General features: G+C 40.6%; 2 protein-coding genes across 3 annotated transcripts in view; one reads left to right on the plus strand and one right to left on the minus strand.

Annotated features, from left to right (window-relative positions):
* The window catches only part of Fam98b (family with sequence similarity 98 member B), a 26,632-nt gene extending 24,314 nt beyond the window's left edge, over positions 1-2,318 (plus strand). The window contains 2 exon segments of the mRNA XM_028767081.1: positions 1,452-1,667; positions 1,669-2,318. Coding sequence (XP_028622914.1) covers positions 1,452-1,667; positions 1,669-1,866 — 414 coding nt within the window. The 3' untranslated portion in view covers positions 1,867-2,318.
* Positions 2,319-7,330: 5,012 nt separating this feature from the next.
* Positions 7,331-13,384, minus strand: part of Rasgrp1 (RAS guanyl releasing protein 1) — a 59,027-nt gene continuing 52,973 nt past the window's right edge. For both annotated transcript variants that reach the window (XM_028766976.1, XM_028766977.1), the window contains exons 16-17: positions 12,215-12,594; positions 7,331-10,028 (exon numbers count right to left, since the gene is read on the minus strand). In XM_028766976.1, the coding sequence (XP_028622809.1) occupies positions 9,894-10,028; positions 12,215-12,594 (515 nt within the window). In that variant the 3' untranslated portion in view covers positions 7,331-9,893. The remainder of the gene's footprint in view (positions 10,029-12,214; positions 12,595-13,384) is intronic.

Below are 13,384 nucleotides of genomic sequence, written 5' to 3' on the forward strand. Positions count from 1 at the left end.
CTCTCTCTCTCTCTCTCTCTCTCTCTCTCTCTCTCTCTCTCTCTCTCAGATTCATGGCCTATTTTACTCTGTGGGTCTCACTAGAGGTGACATTATAATCTAGCTGATTCATTGGTTGCTTTGGGTGAGTGGTGAATATTTTGCCTTGTCTTCTACAACTCAGGAGCAAGAATCTGTTGGATTTCTCTTGGTTCTGCCAGGGCTGAGGCAGGGCCGACACCCTCCAGAGTTACCTATGGTTTCACTCTGGCATGAGGATGCAGCCCAGCTTATGTCTGCGGAAGGGGGGAACTTCAACTCTTCCCTTACTCTATCCTTCCCAGTGTTGTTAAAAGCACAGCGATGGGCATCGGTGTTTGTGTGCGTGCTCTTGCATACGAATTTAGTATTCCTCATCCAGAATGCTGAGTTTTAAATGATATTTACTAAAGATTTAAGTTAAAGTACTTTTAAAAATAAAGATTTCAATTTTACACACACACACACACACAAACACACACACACGTATGTATAGTGATCTTAGGATGAGACCAGTGTTAAAACACAAAATTTGTTTTGTGTATAACTTATACACATAGTTTGAGGGTAATTTTGTGCCATATTGTTTCAGTGTGCCTGTGCTTCTGTGCAAATTATGATGTCATTTATAGAATTTTTCACTGTGCCATCATGTTGGTGCTTAAAACATTTTGAATTGTGAAACATGTCACATCTTGGATTTAAAGTTAGGATGTCTATGCTATAATATTATATAGTAAGTGTATCACTGACCTAAACTCTCTTCTGTTTACATTTTCTTGAGGAAAGAGTGACCTAGTGAGTCTGGTCAGTTTCAGGGACTTCTTGAAGCTGTTTAGAGTTGTTTACTTCCTTTGTTAATGAGCTCTCTGTAGGTTAGACTATTTCCCTCTGGGAAGAAATGGCTACACACCATACTTGGGATTGGTGTTCTGTTCAACGCTGCATGCTACATAGTCTGTATATGCTGGTGGACTGTAATGTACAGAGAATGCAGTCTTATTTGATAACCATTGCCAAATCAATCCCCGTGGAACATCCAGAGTTGTTCATTTATAAATAAATGAAGAAGTTGACTAATGTAGGTTAAATAGTCTATATCTTAAAAACATTTTGCTAAAATAGTTCTTAATGTAACAAATACCCAGTTTTCATAAATTCTGCTACACAAATTTACATGAGAGAAGACTGACAAGACAGACCAACTTTTAGGAATACTGTTTTAGTTTGTTTAAAAGTGATACCATACTCTGAAGAATTTGTCAAACATCACACTTACATTTTCAGTATTAATTCATACCATGTTCAACCCTGTTTTGTTATTCAAAAGATTTGGCTTTTTTATTTACAAACTATAACTTTAATATAATTTGAAACCTTTGTAAATTTTAACTTTGAAAAATAGAAACTTAAAACTTTTTGTTTTTACACAGGTGCTTATGGGCAGGGTGCCCGACAGGGGAGGACGGCCAAACGAAATTGAACCACCACCCCCTGAAATGCCCCCTTGGCAGAAGAGACAAGAAGGCGGAGGGAGGGGTGGTTGGGGTGGTGGAGGTGGTGGTAGAGGAGGTGGTGGGGGTGGAAGAGGTGGCTGGGGTGGTGGAGGCGGGTGGGGAGGGGGTGGAGGAGGAGGTGGAGGAGGGTGGGGGGGGAAGTGGTGGGGGAGGGGGTGGCCGAGGAGGTTTCCAAGGAAGGGGAGATTATGGTGGGAGGGGAGATTATGGTGGAAGAGGGGGTTATGGTGGGAGAGGGGGTTATGGTGGAAGAGGTTATGGAGACCCGTATGGAGGAGGAGGAGGAGGAGGAGGAGGAGGAGGAGGAGGTGGTGGGTATAGAAGATATTAAAGACTGCAGATGTTAGAGAGCACTGCTTCTTACTAGATACAGTAGATATAGTGTTCTGAGGAGCATACTTGAACATCGCCCTGAGGTAGACCGTGTTAGTGCCCCTGAGGAAGGCATTCCTGAATACAAAGGGCCATTTTATACTACCAGGTGATGATCCTGCAACATGATTTTTCCATATTCTGTGTACTAAAGCATGCTGTGTGTCTTTTTAAAAAGCAAAAACACAAAACCTATTTTTTAAAGTGTAAATATTTATTACCAGCAACTTGGGAAATGGAATGTATTTTATTGTCATGTTTGAATTTAGACTGTAAACTGGTATTTTGTTCAGGATTGAAACACATAATGACACCTGCCAGTAACAGAAAGGAATCTAGACTCTTGTGTCGTTTGTATTCCTGTGGATCTGTTGTTAATTCTATTTTACAAAATAGAGGAAGTATCTAATATGTGTGTGTAGTCAGTTGTCCTTTTTAAAAATAGGTTGAAATTCCTCTGGTCAGGTTTTTATTAAATTTCTGTTAACTGAAGACATCTTCTTTATTTCACTGGGTACATGGCTTATTTGCCAGTTTGGTTTGAACCTGTGTGACTGACTGAATGGCTAAGTTAAAGGTGGTAAGACTCAGAGTAACTACCATGAAACTGTTTTCTGGACACAGCAGGGCAGTTGCACACACAAACTCACAGCAGCTGTGACAGCATGCACAAGACACATATCTTTGCAAGATCAAGCCAGACAAAGCCCCACCCTCTCCCTGAGGAAGTACTGCTGGGATTGATTCCTTCTGGGGGAGGCTGGGTCAGGATGATATGGGGGATTACCCATGATCTCTCTGGTAGATGTCCTAAGCCTATGCACACAGACACTGCGCTAAGTGGACTCAGTTAAAAAACCAGAAGCACATGCAGCTGAGAATGAAAAGTGTGTGTGTAGAAAGGAGACTCTGGCCAGCTTGAGCTTGCCATGCATGGCTCTGGCAGACCTTGCCCTTCTCTTCCATTCCCTCCCCCTTGCTAAAAGCATAAGATTACATTCCTGAAGCTAGACACCAAGGTCTGGTTTGCTTATTTGGCTACTTCCTCCTCCTGAGGCTGACTACAAAGTAACAACTATCAGTACAAAAGCCCAGCAATCAAAAGCCCCCTTTGGGTCACCTAATTAACATGCCTAATTAAAATTAAACACCTCGTTCTATCACGCGTTTCCCCTTGTATCTTTATAAACTGCCATTTTCCTGTGGGGCATCTGTCTTCTCTCTATCCAGAGGTAGTCCTTCGTCCTCCAGGACAATATCCCTCCCCATCTCCCTGTTCCCTTCCCCTGCTCTCTCATCCTCTGTCTCCTTGGCGGTGTTTGTCATTCTCCCCTACCCCCTGTGGCAAATAAATTCTGAGCCAGTATTGTTCTTACAATATGTATGTATGAAATTATCAAACAATTAAAGAAGAAAATGAGATAAGAATAAAGGAGCAAAGGGACATACCAATTTTACCTGATGCTATGAAAAATAGCCTGCTCCTACAAAGTACCCAGGCTTTAGCTACTAAGCTCTATGCTGCAGAACTGAAGCTGCCATTTCTAGCTTCAGCATGTCAGAGGTTGGGTTAAAGCATCCTTTGGGAACACCAGTTTGTGTATGTGATTCGTTAATTGGATGGAGTGGTCAAAGGCGTGGCTCTCTCTCAGGAATTGTGAATTCAGATTATAGCACTAGGCCACAGGTGCTTGAGTGGAAATGACCTTAACTCTCAAATTTGTCTTCAGTTGAGAAATAAGAAAGGAGACACCCCTGGTGAAATGATTCATAAATACACTACTAAGTAAGTATACTATATTGTACTTACTATATAAGTATACTTACTATTATACTATACTATATAAGTAAGTATAATATACTAAGTAAGTATAGGCACTACGTGTTGAACACTGAATTTAGACTACTAACTGATATTTTGGTCAGAACTCCCAAAGAAATAGGCTCTAATACCAGTGAAGGAATGGGCTTGCCAGTGAGACTGAGGGCAAGCAGGCAGAGAGCAAGAGCTTCCCTCTTCCAGGTCCTTTATATAGGCTGTTGCCGGAAATTGTGGCCCAGATTTCAGATGAACCTTTCCATCTTAAACAATCCAGATTTAGGGTGAGCTTCCCACATCAAATATCTAATCAAGAAAATCCCTCATAGGTGTGCCCAGCAGCTTTGGCTTTAGTTGATTCTAGATGCTGACAACCAACAATACCACAGCTGATCTATTAGTTACTTTTTGCTGTGACTAAATACCTGACAAGAAGAAACTTCCAGAAATAAAGGTTTATTTTGGCTTGTAGTCTGTCATGGCAGGTCATACTGAGTCTGTAGTCAGGAGGCAGGGCTGCAGCCTTGCTCAGAGGACTTTCCTCCCTCTCCTTTTATTGGGTTTGAATCTCCAGCTCAGAGGATGGTGCTGTCCACTTTTCAGGTAGGGTTTTCTCTCCTCTGTTAAACCTGACTGGAAACACTGCTATAGACACACCCAGAGGCATGTCTCCTAGGGGTTCTAAATCCAATATGGTGAACAGTGAAGATGTTCCCTCTTGAGTTGCTCACTCCTGTAAACTCTGTCTCAGTGTGAGCTCCAGGTCAACATCTGTGAATAATGATGAACTTATTATCAGTGAACAACGGGCTTTTGATAATTGACAGGTGTGTAAACTGTTTTATCGTATAGTATGCTGTAGTAAAATTTAAAATAATCTTAAAAGTGTAAAAGTAAATACTGTATGTGCTGCAATCAAAACTAATCCTTTGAAGAATGTGGGATAGAAAATCTGTGGTGTTCTCACTTGTAAACTTAGAATTTTTGTGTTTATATTTAATGGGTTTTTTTCATTTGTGGTAAAGGAAACAAAAAGCCTTCTATAATTAAGAAAGCATATGTATCTGTAGCTGTGTAGTCCAAAAAGAAAAATGTTATAAAATAAGCTTATATATGAGTAAAATATTGTGAGGTAGGCTGTAGAGGAAATTTTAATCCAACAACAAGGCTGTTCTGGCAAAGGATCACATCCATAGAATTTCTAGGTCTCTGTGATCTGGCTGGAATGCAGAAAAGCCACACACATTTAATCCCTCTGGTTGGGTTACAGACACACCCTTAGTGCAAACCTTTAATCCCAAACAATGAAGGTAAGGTTAGTTTGTAGAAAGTTTTGAAGTAGGTTTGAGAGTAATGTCTAATTGAGGGGCAGACAAAGTGATGAATCAGAGAGTTGACAGAATTAGTCTGGATAGGATATGCCCAATTCTCACAAGAACAGCACAGGGAAAGAGATGACTTAAGAGAATATATGTAGAGAGAGAACACACAGACGTGAACAGTTTTACTGGGGCAGTTTTATAGAGGCAGGTTGCAGAATGAACCAGAGAATGAGAAGAAGAGATTGTCAGAGTTAGTTTGAGGAAGCACAGCAATTCAGTTGGAAGCCAAGAGAAGCTAGTTGGAATCAGTCAGTTTGGAAGATTAGATTGTAAGAAGGCTAAGCTTCTGGGCCTAAGCCTAGGGATGGTTAGAACAGAGAAAGAAATGCTCTGAGTTCAGCCCAAGCTGAGAATTTGCACCGTGTGGGTACAGCTCTCATCTCATCCCTTTATCCAAGGAAATAAAAGTTACATTTATAGTAGGCAAAAAATTTTGTTGAAAAATTTTGCATTTCTTCCATTTTATAAGCATTACTTGCTAATTGTAAGGGACAATTTACAGCTACTTTTTACTTTTATTTGTGACAGGCTCTTGCTGTACAGCCTAGGCTGTTTTTGTTTGTTTGGTTTTTTTTGTTTTTTTTCGAGACAGGGTTTCTCTGTGTAGCCCTGGCTGTCCTGGAACTCACTCTGTAAACCAGGCTGGCCTCGAACTCAGAAATCCACCTGCTTCTGCCTCCCAAGTGCTGGGATTAAAGGTGTGCGCCACCACGGCCCTGCTTGCCTAGGCTGTTCTTAAGATTTGAATCTCAAACTTGGCATCATCCTGCCTCAGCCTCCTGAGTGCTGGGATTATAGGCCTGTATCACCATATCTGCTCTTCACTAGTATTTAACTTTTTAATCCTGAAGATTTATGTAAATATGGCAGAGACATTAGTTTATTTCTGTTGAGCTTTGTTTTTGTTTTTGTTTTCTCCCTTTTATGAGTGCTGTTGAAGTTGTCCTCTGCAACCACTGGACAGTCTTTCCTCAGTTGAGCACTTCTGGAATTACAATGGAGTGGAGCCAGTTCTGTATACCTAGCCTGTGAACTTCATTGTAGCAAGAAGCTCAGTTGTCTGCAGCTTAATAGCTTAAGAGGCATTATTATGATAGTATTTGCTCAAAATTTGTTTGTATACTACTTACTCTTTGATGCCTGGACTGGCAGTAGGGTGATTCAGGGCTTTTATGGTGGAAGGTCATCACACAAGAACGTTATAAATGGGTTGGGTTGGACACGTGGACACTGGTAATGGATGCCATTTCACTGTTTCTTGAAACCTGATACCTTTTTGGATACTTTGTTGCGTTGTTTTTTAATTTCATGGGATTTTTATTTTTCTATTTTTATATTTTCTGTTCCCCCTTATTCTCTGTCTTTATCCACCTATGAGCATCTCTGAACATGATCTTACTAGAAATTTCCAAATTAAAGTAACAACTGAGCTTTCCTCTGGGCTGAGCGAGCTCAGTGCCATCTGACCACATGAACTGATGTCAGAGGGAAGTGGCTGTTTATCATTTACCAGTACTTGTGGCAAATGGTGAGGATTTATAGCCAGAAAAACCTCCTGAGAGATATTGGTTTATTTATTATGTAAGGAAGACAGAGCTGCGGTGAGGCCTGTGAGTTGGAAATGAAGGTGGACAAGAAGCACTTTGACCTTTCGTTCAGGGTCAGCTTGTCATTATTTTACACGAAATACCATTAATTGTGGAGATACACCCTTCATCCCCAATCCAAATGTACCACAACGTAAAATGCACGAGTGGCTGGCATCCTCCTCTGGATGGCTCCCATCAACAAAAACATTGGTTGGGGAGAACAAACCATGGTGCTTCTAATCACTGCAAATAATGAACACAGATGAATTGCTAAGTGGGTCCAGATGTAAGACTGAGCCATATTTTATCAACCTTATCTTCTTTCCTTACTGGTTTGCTTAGCTAGAACTATGGAATTAAGATAGGAGTTACAGGAGATGATAGCTTTGGCCCCTTTAATTAATGTTGAACATTTCACAAACTGGATGTTTGGAGAGGTCGTGATAAGGTGGACATATCTGCATTGTTACGTCCTCATCCTGTAAAAAAAGATTTTAACCCAAATAATCTAGGGTGCCCCCCCCCGAAAACTCTTTTTAATAGAGTGAAGGAGTAGTTTTGGTTTAAATTTCACTAAAAATTCAAATGAAATGCTTACATATCCACGAAGTGAAGAAACACAAGTCCTAGAAGTTATAGGGATTCAATGTCATTTATGATATAAATATGAGACACAGAAAACATACAATAGGTATAAAAAATTTTACAGTTTGTACATTTCTCCCAGCTTTTACAGTATACATCTTTAGACAAAATTTCACAAGTGGTCAGTCAAGGGATGAGTCACTCAACAGAGAAGATGAACAGGGGGACATTGCTGTTCACTGACAGGATCAGTCCTTGCTTTGGCAGACACCCATCTGCCCAAACATTTCAAGTCAGCCTGGTAAACAAAACCTTGTGTGACAAGCCAAACTTTGTTCCAGGTTGTATCAGTAGATCCCACCTGCTCCTACAGCTCCGCAGGAACAGTACCAACGCAGGCTCCAAATATCTTTTTGTCCTGGCTGGAATGTAAGAATTTGTGAGGAAAACTACTGTCTCCCACTGTCTTTCCTGTCCATTCTGCTGTCTGTAAGGTCATCTAGCTGTGACAAATGACTGAGGCCCTCTGAATTCCTATGTTACAGATTATTTACACAAAAACTCACTGGGAGATCTTTATTGGGGATGAGAAATAAGAAAAAGACAGTGTTTAAAAAATTGAGTTCTACACTTGTACTAGTGCATAGCAGAGGAGAACAGTGAAAATATAAATTTTGAGGTCTGCCATTTGTCATATCATTCCATAAAATTTTCCATATAATACATACACCTGCCAGAGGTGTATGTACCAGGTGGTATACATGGTTTGCAAATTTCTGGATTTGGATGTAGAATAAGGAAAAATTTGTGTGTAAAGTTTAGAGAGATAGTCACCACAAGCCAGCTCTTTGTCACTGAAATGCTCCAAAGAGATGTACAAACAGGCAGTGGTCTTTTATCAAAGGAACTTCTTAAATGATTTGAGTCCTTTAGGGGCAGCACCGTCTACAGTTAATATTCCTCTGTAGACTCGGTGCTCTTGGTTGTAGGGTTGAAACTTTTAAAAACTTCTTCCTTTGATTTTTCTAGACAGGGTTTCTTGGTGTATCCCTGGCTGTCCTGGAACTCACTCTATAGATCAGGCTGGCCTCAAACTCACAGAGATCAGCCTGCCTCAGTCCACCGAGTGCTGGGATTAAAGGTGTGTGCCCCCATTGCCCAGCTACGTTTAGAATTTACATAGTTAGATGAGACTCTCAAATTGCTTGTCCTGTGTATTAAATTACAAATTAGTGTGGTGTCAGACCTTCCAAGCATGGAAGCAAAGTCTCCCCAAAAGGTCACAATCAGATGAAATGTTTTTGAAAGCTAAAAGGAAGCTGGCAAGAGAGTTTGTGAATTGCTTTACAGGCAACAAGACAAATCCACTGATTTTAACCTTCACGAAAGAATACTCAGATACTGTTACTCACAGTTTTGCAAAGCAGAACATTTTACATTGTTAGCAGTTTGCCTTATAATGAGCAGAACTATACTTGTTAAATTGTTGAAATGACTAAAAGGTGTTCGATTCATGTCTGCATTTTCTAAAGGAGTAAGTCCAAGCTCCATGCATGTCTGATACTGTATATACATATTCTACACATATGTAAATGCTGTCAGCTGTTAAAGCCATCACATCCATTAGCTTATTTGTAGATAATAAAAGTGAAGACAATTTAAGCACAGATTCAGTTCAAAAGAGAACTTTGTGATAGTTTACTTGAGAGAGAGAAAGAGAGTAGAACATGAAAAATTAAACACTGTTCACAGAGCATTTTTTTAAAAGTCACAGATTCTTAATTCTATCCATTATAGAAAGACTATCTGAACAAACATGTTTATGTTGTTTGACTAAGCTAATTAGCTGTGTGTATGACATGGTAATTGCTGTTTGTGGGTAGTGAGTTTCATTTTGTATTTCATAATGACTAAGACCTAGAGCTATAAGTTGGCCTGCAATTAGACAATGTCAAGTTCAATTAAGAAGCGCTGGATTTAAAACCAGGCTACATCACTAGGAGTTCACTTCTAGGTAGATGTGCTAATGTGCCTATAAACAAGAGAAGAAGGAGAGGGCAAGTGAAGGACAGGGAAAGAGGCTCTTAATGAGATCTGAGGTAGTGAATACAGTAGGGATTAGTCTCACAAACAATGCAGGCATGTAGAAGTCACCACTTTTAGGGTATTGTTTCCATTATGAGCAGGTTTTGGGTAGAACAAAGTAACTCTTAGTTTGCAGAAACCCTGGGGATGGCAGCAAATTGATTCATCAGGGACTCTTTATCTAAGTACGAATCAGTAAAGCAGGCTGCCTGAGACACTATCAGGAAACTATAGTCTTATTTTAGCACACGATTGGTATTGGTTTCAGTAAAGAAAGAAAAGGTTAGAATATGAATGCTCAATGCTTTACATACTTGAGCTTTTCTTCCCTTTGACTCAACTAACTGAAAACCAATGACTCACATTAAAGACAGTTTAGGTAAAAACCAAGGATGCCAACAACAGTGGCTGGCTCTATCTACCCTTTTAAAGTCAGTCAATCTAAAGTTGCTGAACCTCTGCAATCAGTTTTTGAAGTGAGATCCTAGTATACCCGTCTGCAGATTCTGTTCCTTGAATTTCTGGATTAAGCACAATCACCGTGGTCCATCTGTGCTAAGACATGATTGCTTTTCCCAAGCTGCAGGGATTCTATTTTCTTCTGTGCGTACTTCAGTTGGATCTTCAGAGCATCGTTATCTGCTTTCAGGGTATTTATTTCCTAAAGGGAAATGAGAATAAAGCATGTTAATAGAGCGGCAGTGAATAGGAAATTAGTGACAGTATCAAGAGCATTCTATTTGATTGGCATTTCCTATTCACTGTGGTTAAGAATTGTAAACTATTTTCAAAGTAGTTATTTAGCCGTGAGTATAAAATAACACATTAACTATAACAAGCATGCACAAATAGCAATTACTCTTTGTTATCAGATCCCAGATGTGAGTGGCTAGCAGACAGAAACATCCATTCTTGGGCATTGGGTGGAGAAAGACACAACTTTTAGGTAATGTGACTTGTAAAGTGGCAGAAAGTAGTCTGTGATCTGGTCTGGTCTGAAGTATGAAAACAGTGCTTCAAAACTCTGTGAAATGAGATGTTGCAGTTAATGTAACCTAAGTTCATAACCCTGTTACTGATAATTAATACTCCCCTTTGATGGAAGAATTTCGTCTCACTCCCAAATTGTGATGTGATGTTTTAATGGCAGTAATTTAACTGTATAGCCATTGGTTGTTTTCCAGGATTCTGGTTTTGAGGAAAATGTCTTTATGCCAGACTGATTTACATGAGCATCATAAAACATAGGTGCATTGTCTAGTTAATTGGGTGCCTTCTGGGTTCTCCCAGGAAATCACCTAGAGTACTTGTGTAAGATTGAAAACTTGCTGTGAGCCTGATACTGCTATGTGACAACAGAATGTCTGTCTGATAATAGGGGTGCTTACTTCTCACGAACATCCTGGAAATAGGTGTTGGGTACACATTTCATAGAAGCAGAAAATGCTGACACGGAGTTTTAGAGCCCAAGCGTATCTGACCCATAGTCTTAGTTTCCTTTGTTATTTGGTTCCATGCTGATTCAGAGCTAGTACATAAACTATTATCAGCCATCCTTACTGCATGCTATTTGAAATACTTATTTAACTGGACTTGTTCCTTGTGGCTATGACTGTCAGACTAAAGACCAGTCATTGCAAGACTCTAGAAAAGCAGGGCACATGGTTGCTTCTCTAAAACACTTGTGGAGAATTCTGGCTCTCAGGTTTCTGTGATGCAGGTAAAAGAAAAGAGAAGCAACTAATAAATTGTCAGGGCTCATGGCTCTGGTGACTGGTCATCTGCTCCTCTGGAAATTTTTCACAGCTACATTGCTGCCTTAAATGGACATGTAAGAATTGGAACCTCAGCCTGGACTCTTAGCCTGCATTTTACAGAGGACCAAACAGTTTGTGGTGTTAAACAACTGGCTTAAGAAATGTCTGCGATTAGATCTCAGCACTCAGGAGGCAGAGGCAGGCAGTTCTCTGTGAGTTCAAGGCCAGCCTGGTCTACAGAGCTAGTTTCTAGACAGCCAGGGCTATACAGAGAAACCCTGTCTCAAAAACAAACAAACAAAAACAAAACAAAAACAACCACAAAACTAAACCAACAAAACAAAAAACAAGCAAGCAAAACAAAACTACAATAACAAAAACTAAAGACATACGAACAAACAAAAGAAATGTCTTAGCATCTGAGACCTAAGTCCTCTACTTTTATCATGTTCTGTTTTCAAGATTTCTTTTATTGTTCTAAAAGGTAACAATTGGCAGTTTCTCTTAAGGCGACTACCTTCTGATTAATTTATTTGCATTTTAAAGGTACTTTGAGTAAAAGACATCTTTTCATCCAGAAAATCTGTTTTGTTTTGTTTTTGTCCTATGTTCCTCCTAATACTATGTTCTTCAGTCCAGTCTCCAAATCAAGTCACAGACATTCTGTAGCACATTGTTCTCTGACTCTCCTGGGGCCCTGACAAGGAGGGAGCCTTGCTGGTAACTGATGCCCGGAGCCTTGTGAGCTTCACCGTGTAGTAAACATATAAGCACACTAAACTAGGTGGCTGGTGGCTTATGTACTGACAGGCCTGCAAACAGGATACAAACCTTGATGTCTGAGGGGAAAGGGCACAAAGACATTCATTAGTAAAATTAAATATCATTAGAGCTACTAATGTTTCTTTTCTTTCTTGCCACTAAGATGGCTTAGATTACCTACATTTGACACCTTCCTTCCTTTTTATTGTCTGCTGACCTAACCTAGTAATCATCTTGATTTGATCTTCACTCTTCTGCATTTCCCTATTGGATTTTACTTCAGTGAGAGAACTAAGAAAAAAAACGAGGGGAGTGAGATAGGAGACACCTGTTCCAGTTCTTGGTAGGTCCGGAGCCTGAGGTGGAGCTCTGGTTTTGGTTTTATAAAGGACTCTTTGTTCTCCCACTTGACAAATGCCCGCTTTCGGACCAGTGCTGGGCTGGGGCATGGAGATGCCGGGCTGTGCACATAAAGAGCACTCTGCGCTGACTTCCTTGGAGAAGACAGCACAAAGTGACCAGGGGGTGTCTCGCCACCAACCCAAGGGAACGATTCTGTCTGGGTAGTCTTGTGGGCAACAGTCCTCTTCAGCCGAACTGAGATTTTCTGTGATGACACTCCCAAAAGCATGATGGTCCGGTCCTTGCTCTCTTCACTGTGGTCCACGACTTCTCCGTTTTGGAAAATGAAAGATCCGTCTTCGGGTGCTGTGGAGAGAGAGATTTGTTAGTACTCTTAGACAAAGATGAACTCAAGAGTCTCCACTTTGTCTTACTGAGACCTTTATCTCAGGAGTTCTGCATTCCAAGGAGCTTCTGTTTTCAGATACCCAGTGTCAGGCACAAGTAGTAGGGAGTTTGCATCAGGATCCATCCACTCCAAGGAAAGAACATGTTTTCTTTTTCATTTTTTTAAATGTGTATGCATGTTTTGCCTGTAGTGTGTATGTATTATGCCACATGCATGCAAGTGCCCTTGGAGGTTTGAAGTGGATTTCAGATTCCTTGGAACTGGAGTTCCTGATGGGTGCTGGGAACTGAATCCAGGTCCTCTGCAAGAGCATCAACTGCTCTTAACCTCTGACTCATCCCTCTAGCCCTCAAAGTATCTTTTTTCCATTTGCACAAAAGTTACCTAGACTGTTATGGTTCCTATAAATAAGTTGGAATCCCTGCTTCGATGTGGAAGGTTTCCTAAGTCCTGGTAAAGACAGCAGGATAAATGTATGGGTAGAATGTTCTGTAAATGCTTTCTGTGGACTGGCGGGGGTGGGAGGGTGTCTTGAGAGGCTCTAATTACTCAAGGGTTTGATCCAGGTATCATAGCAGGAAGTCAGTATCTTCCCCTGGTGTAGGTGCCCAATAGCACCTGATCAACAGCACCCGATCAATAGCACCCGATGACTTTCATGTCCAACTTCCACTTTATTACAGCACTCAGTTAAAATCCATGCCAAGCCAGCCATGGCATAGCAATTGAGGTCAAGGGTAACTGGAA

The sequence above is a fragment of the Grammomys surdaster genome, unplaced genomic scaffold (assembly GCF_004785775.1).
Source record: "Grammomys surdaster isolate TR1022 unplaced genomic scaffold, NIH_TR_1.0 170, whole genome shotgun sequence".
NCBI lineage: Eukaryota > Metazoa > Chordata > Mammalia > Rodentia > Muridae > Grammomys > Grammomys surdaster.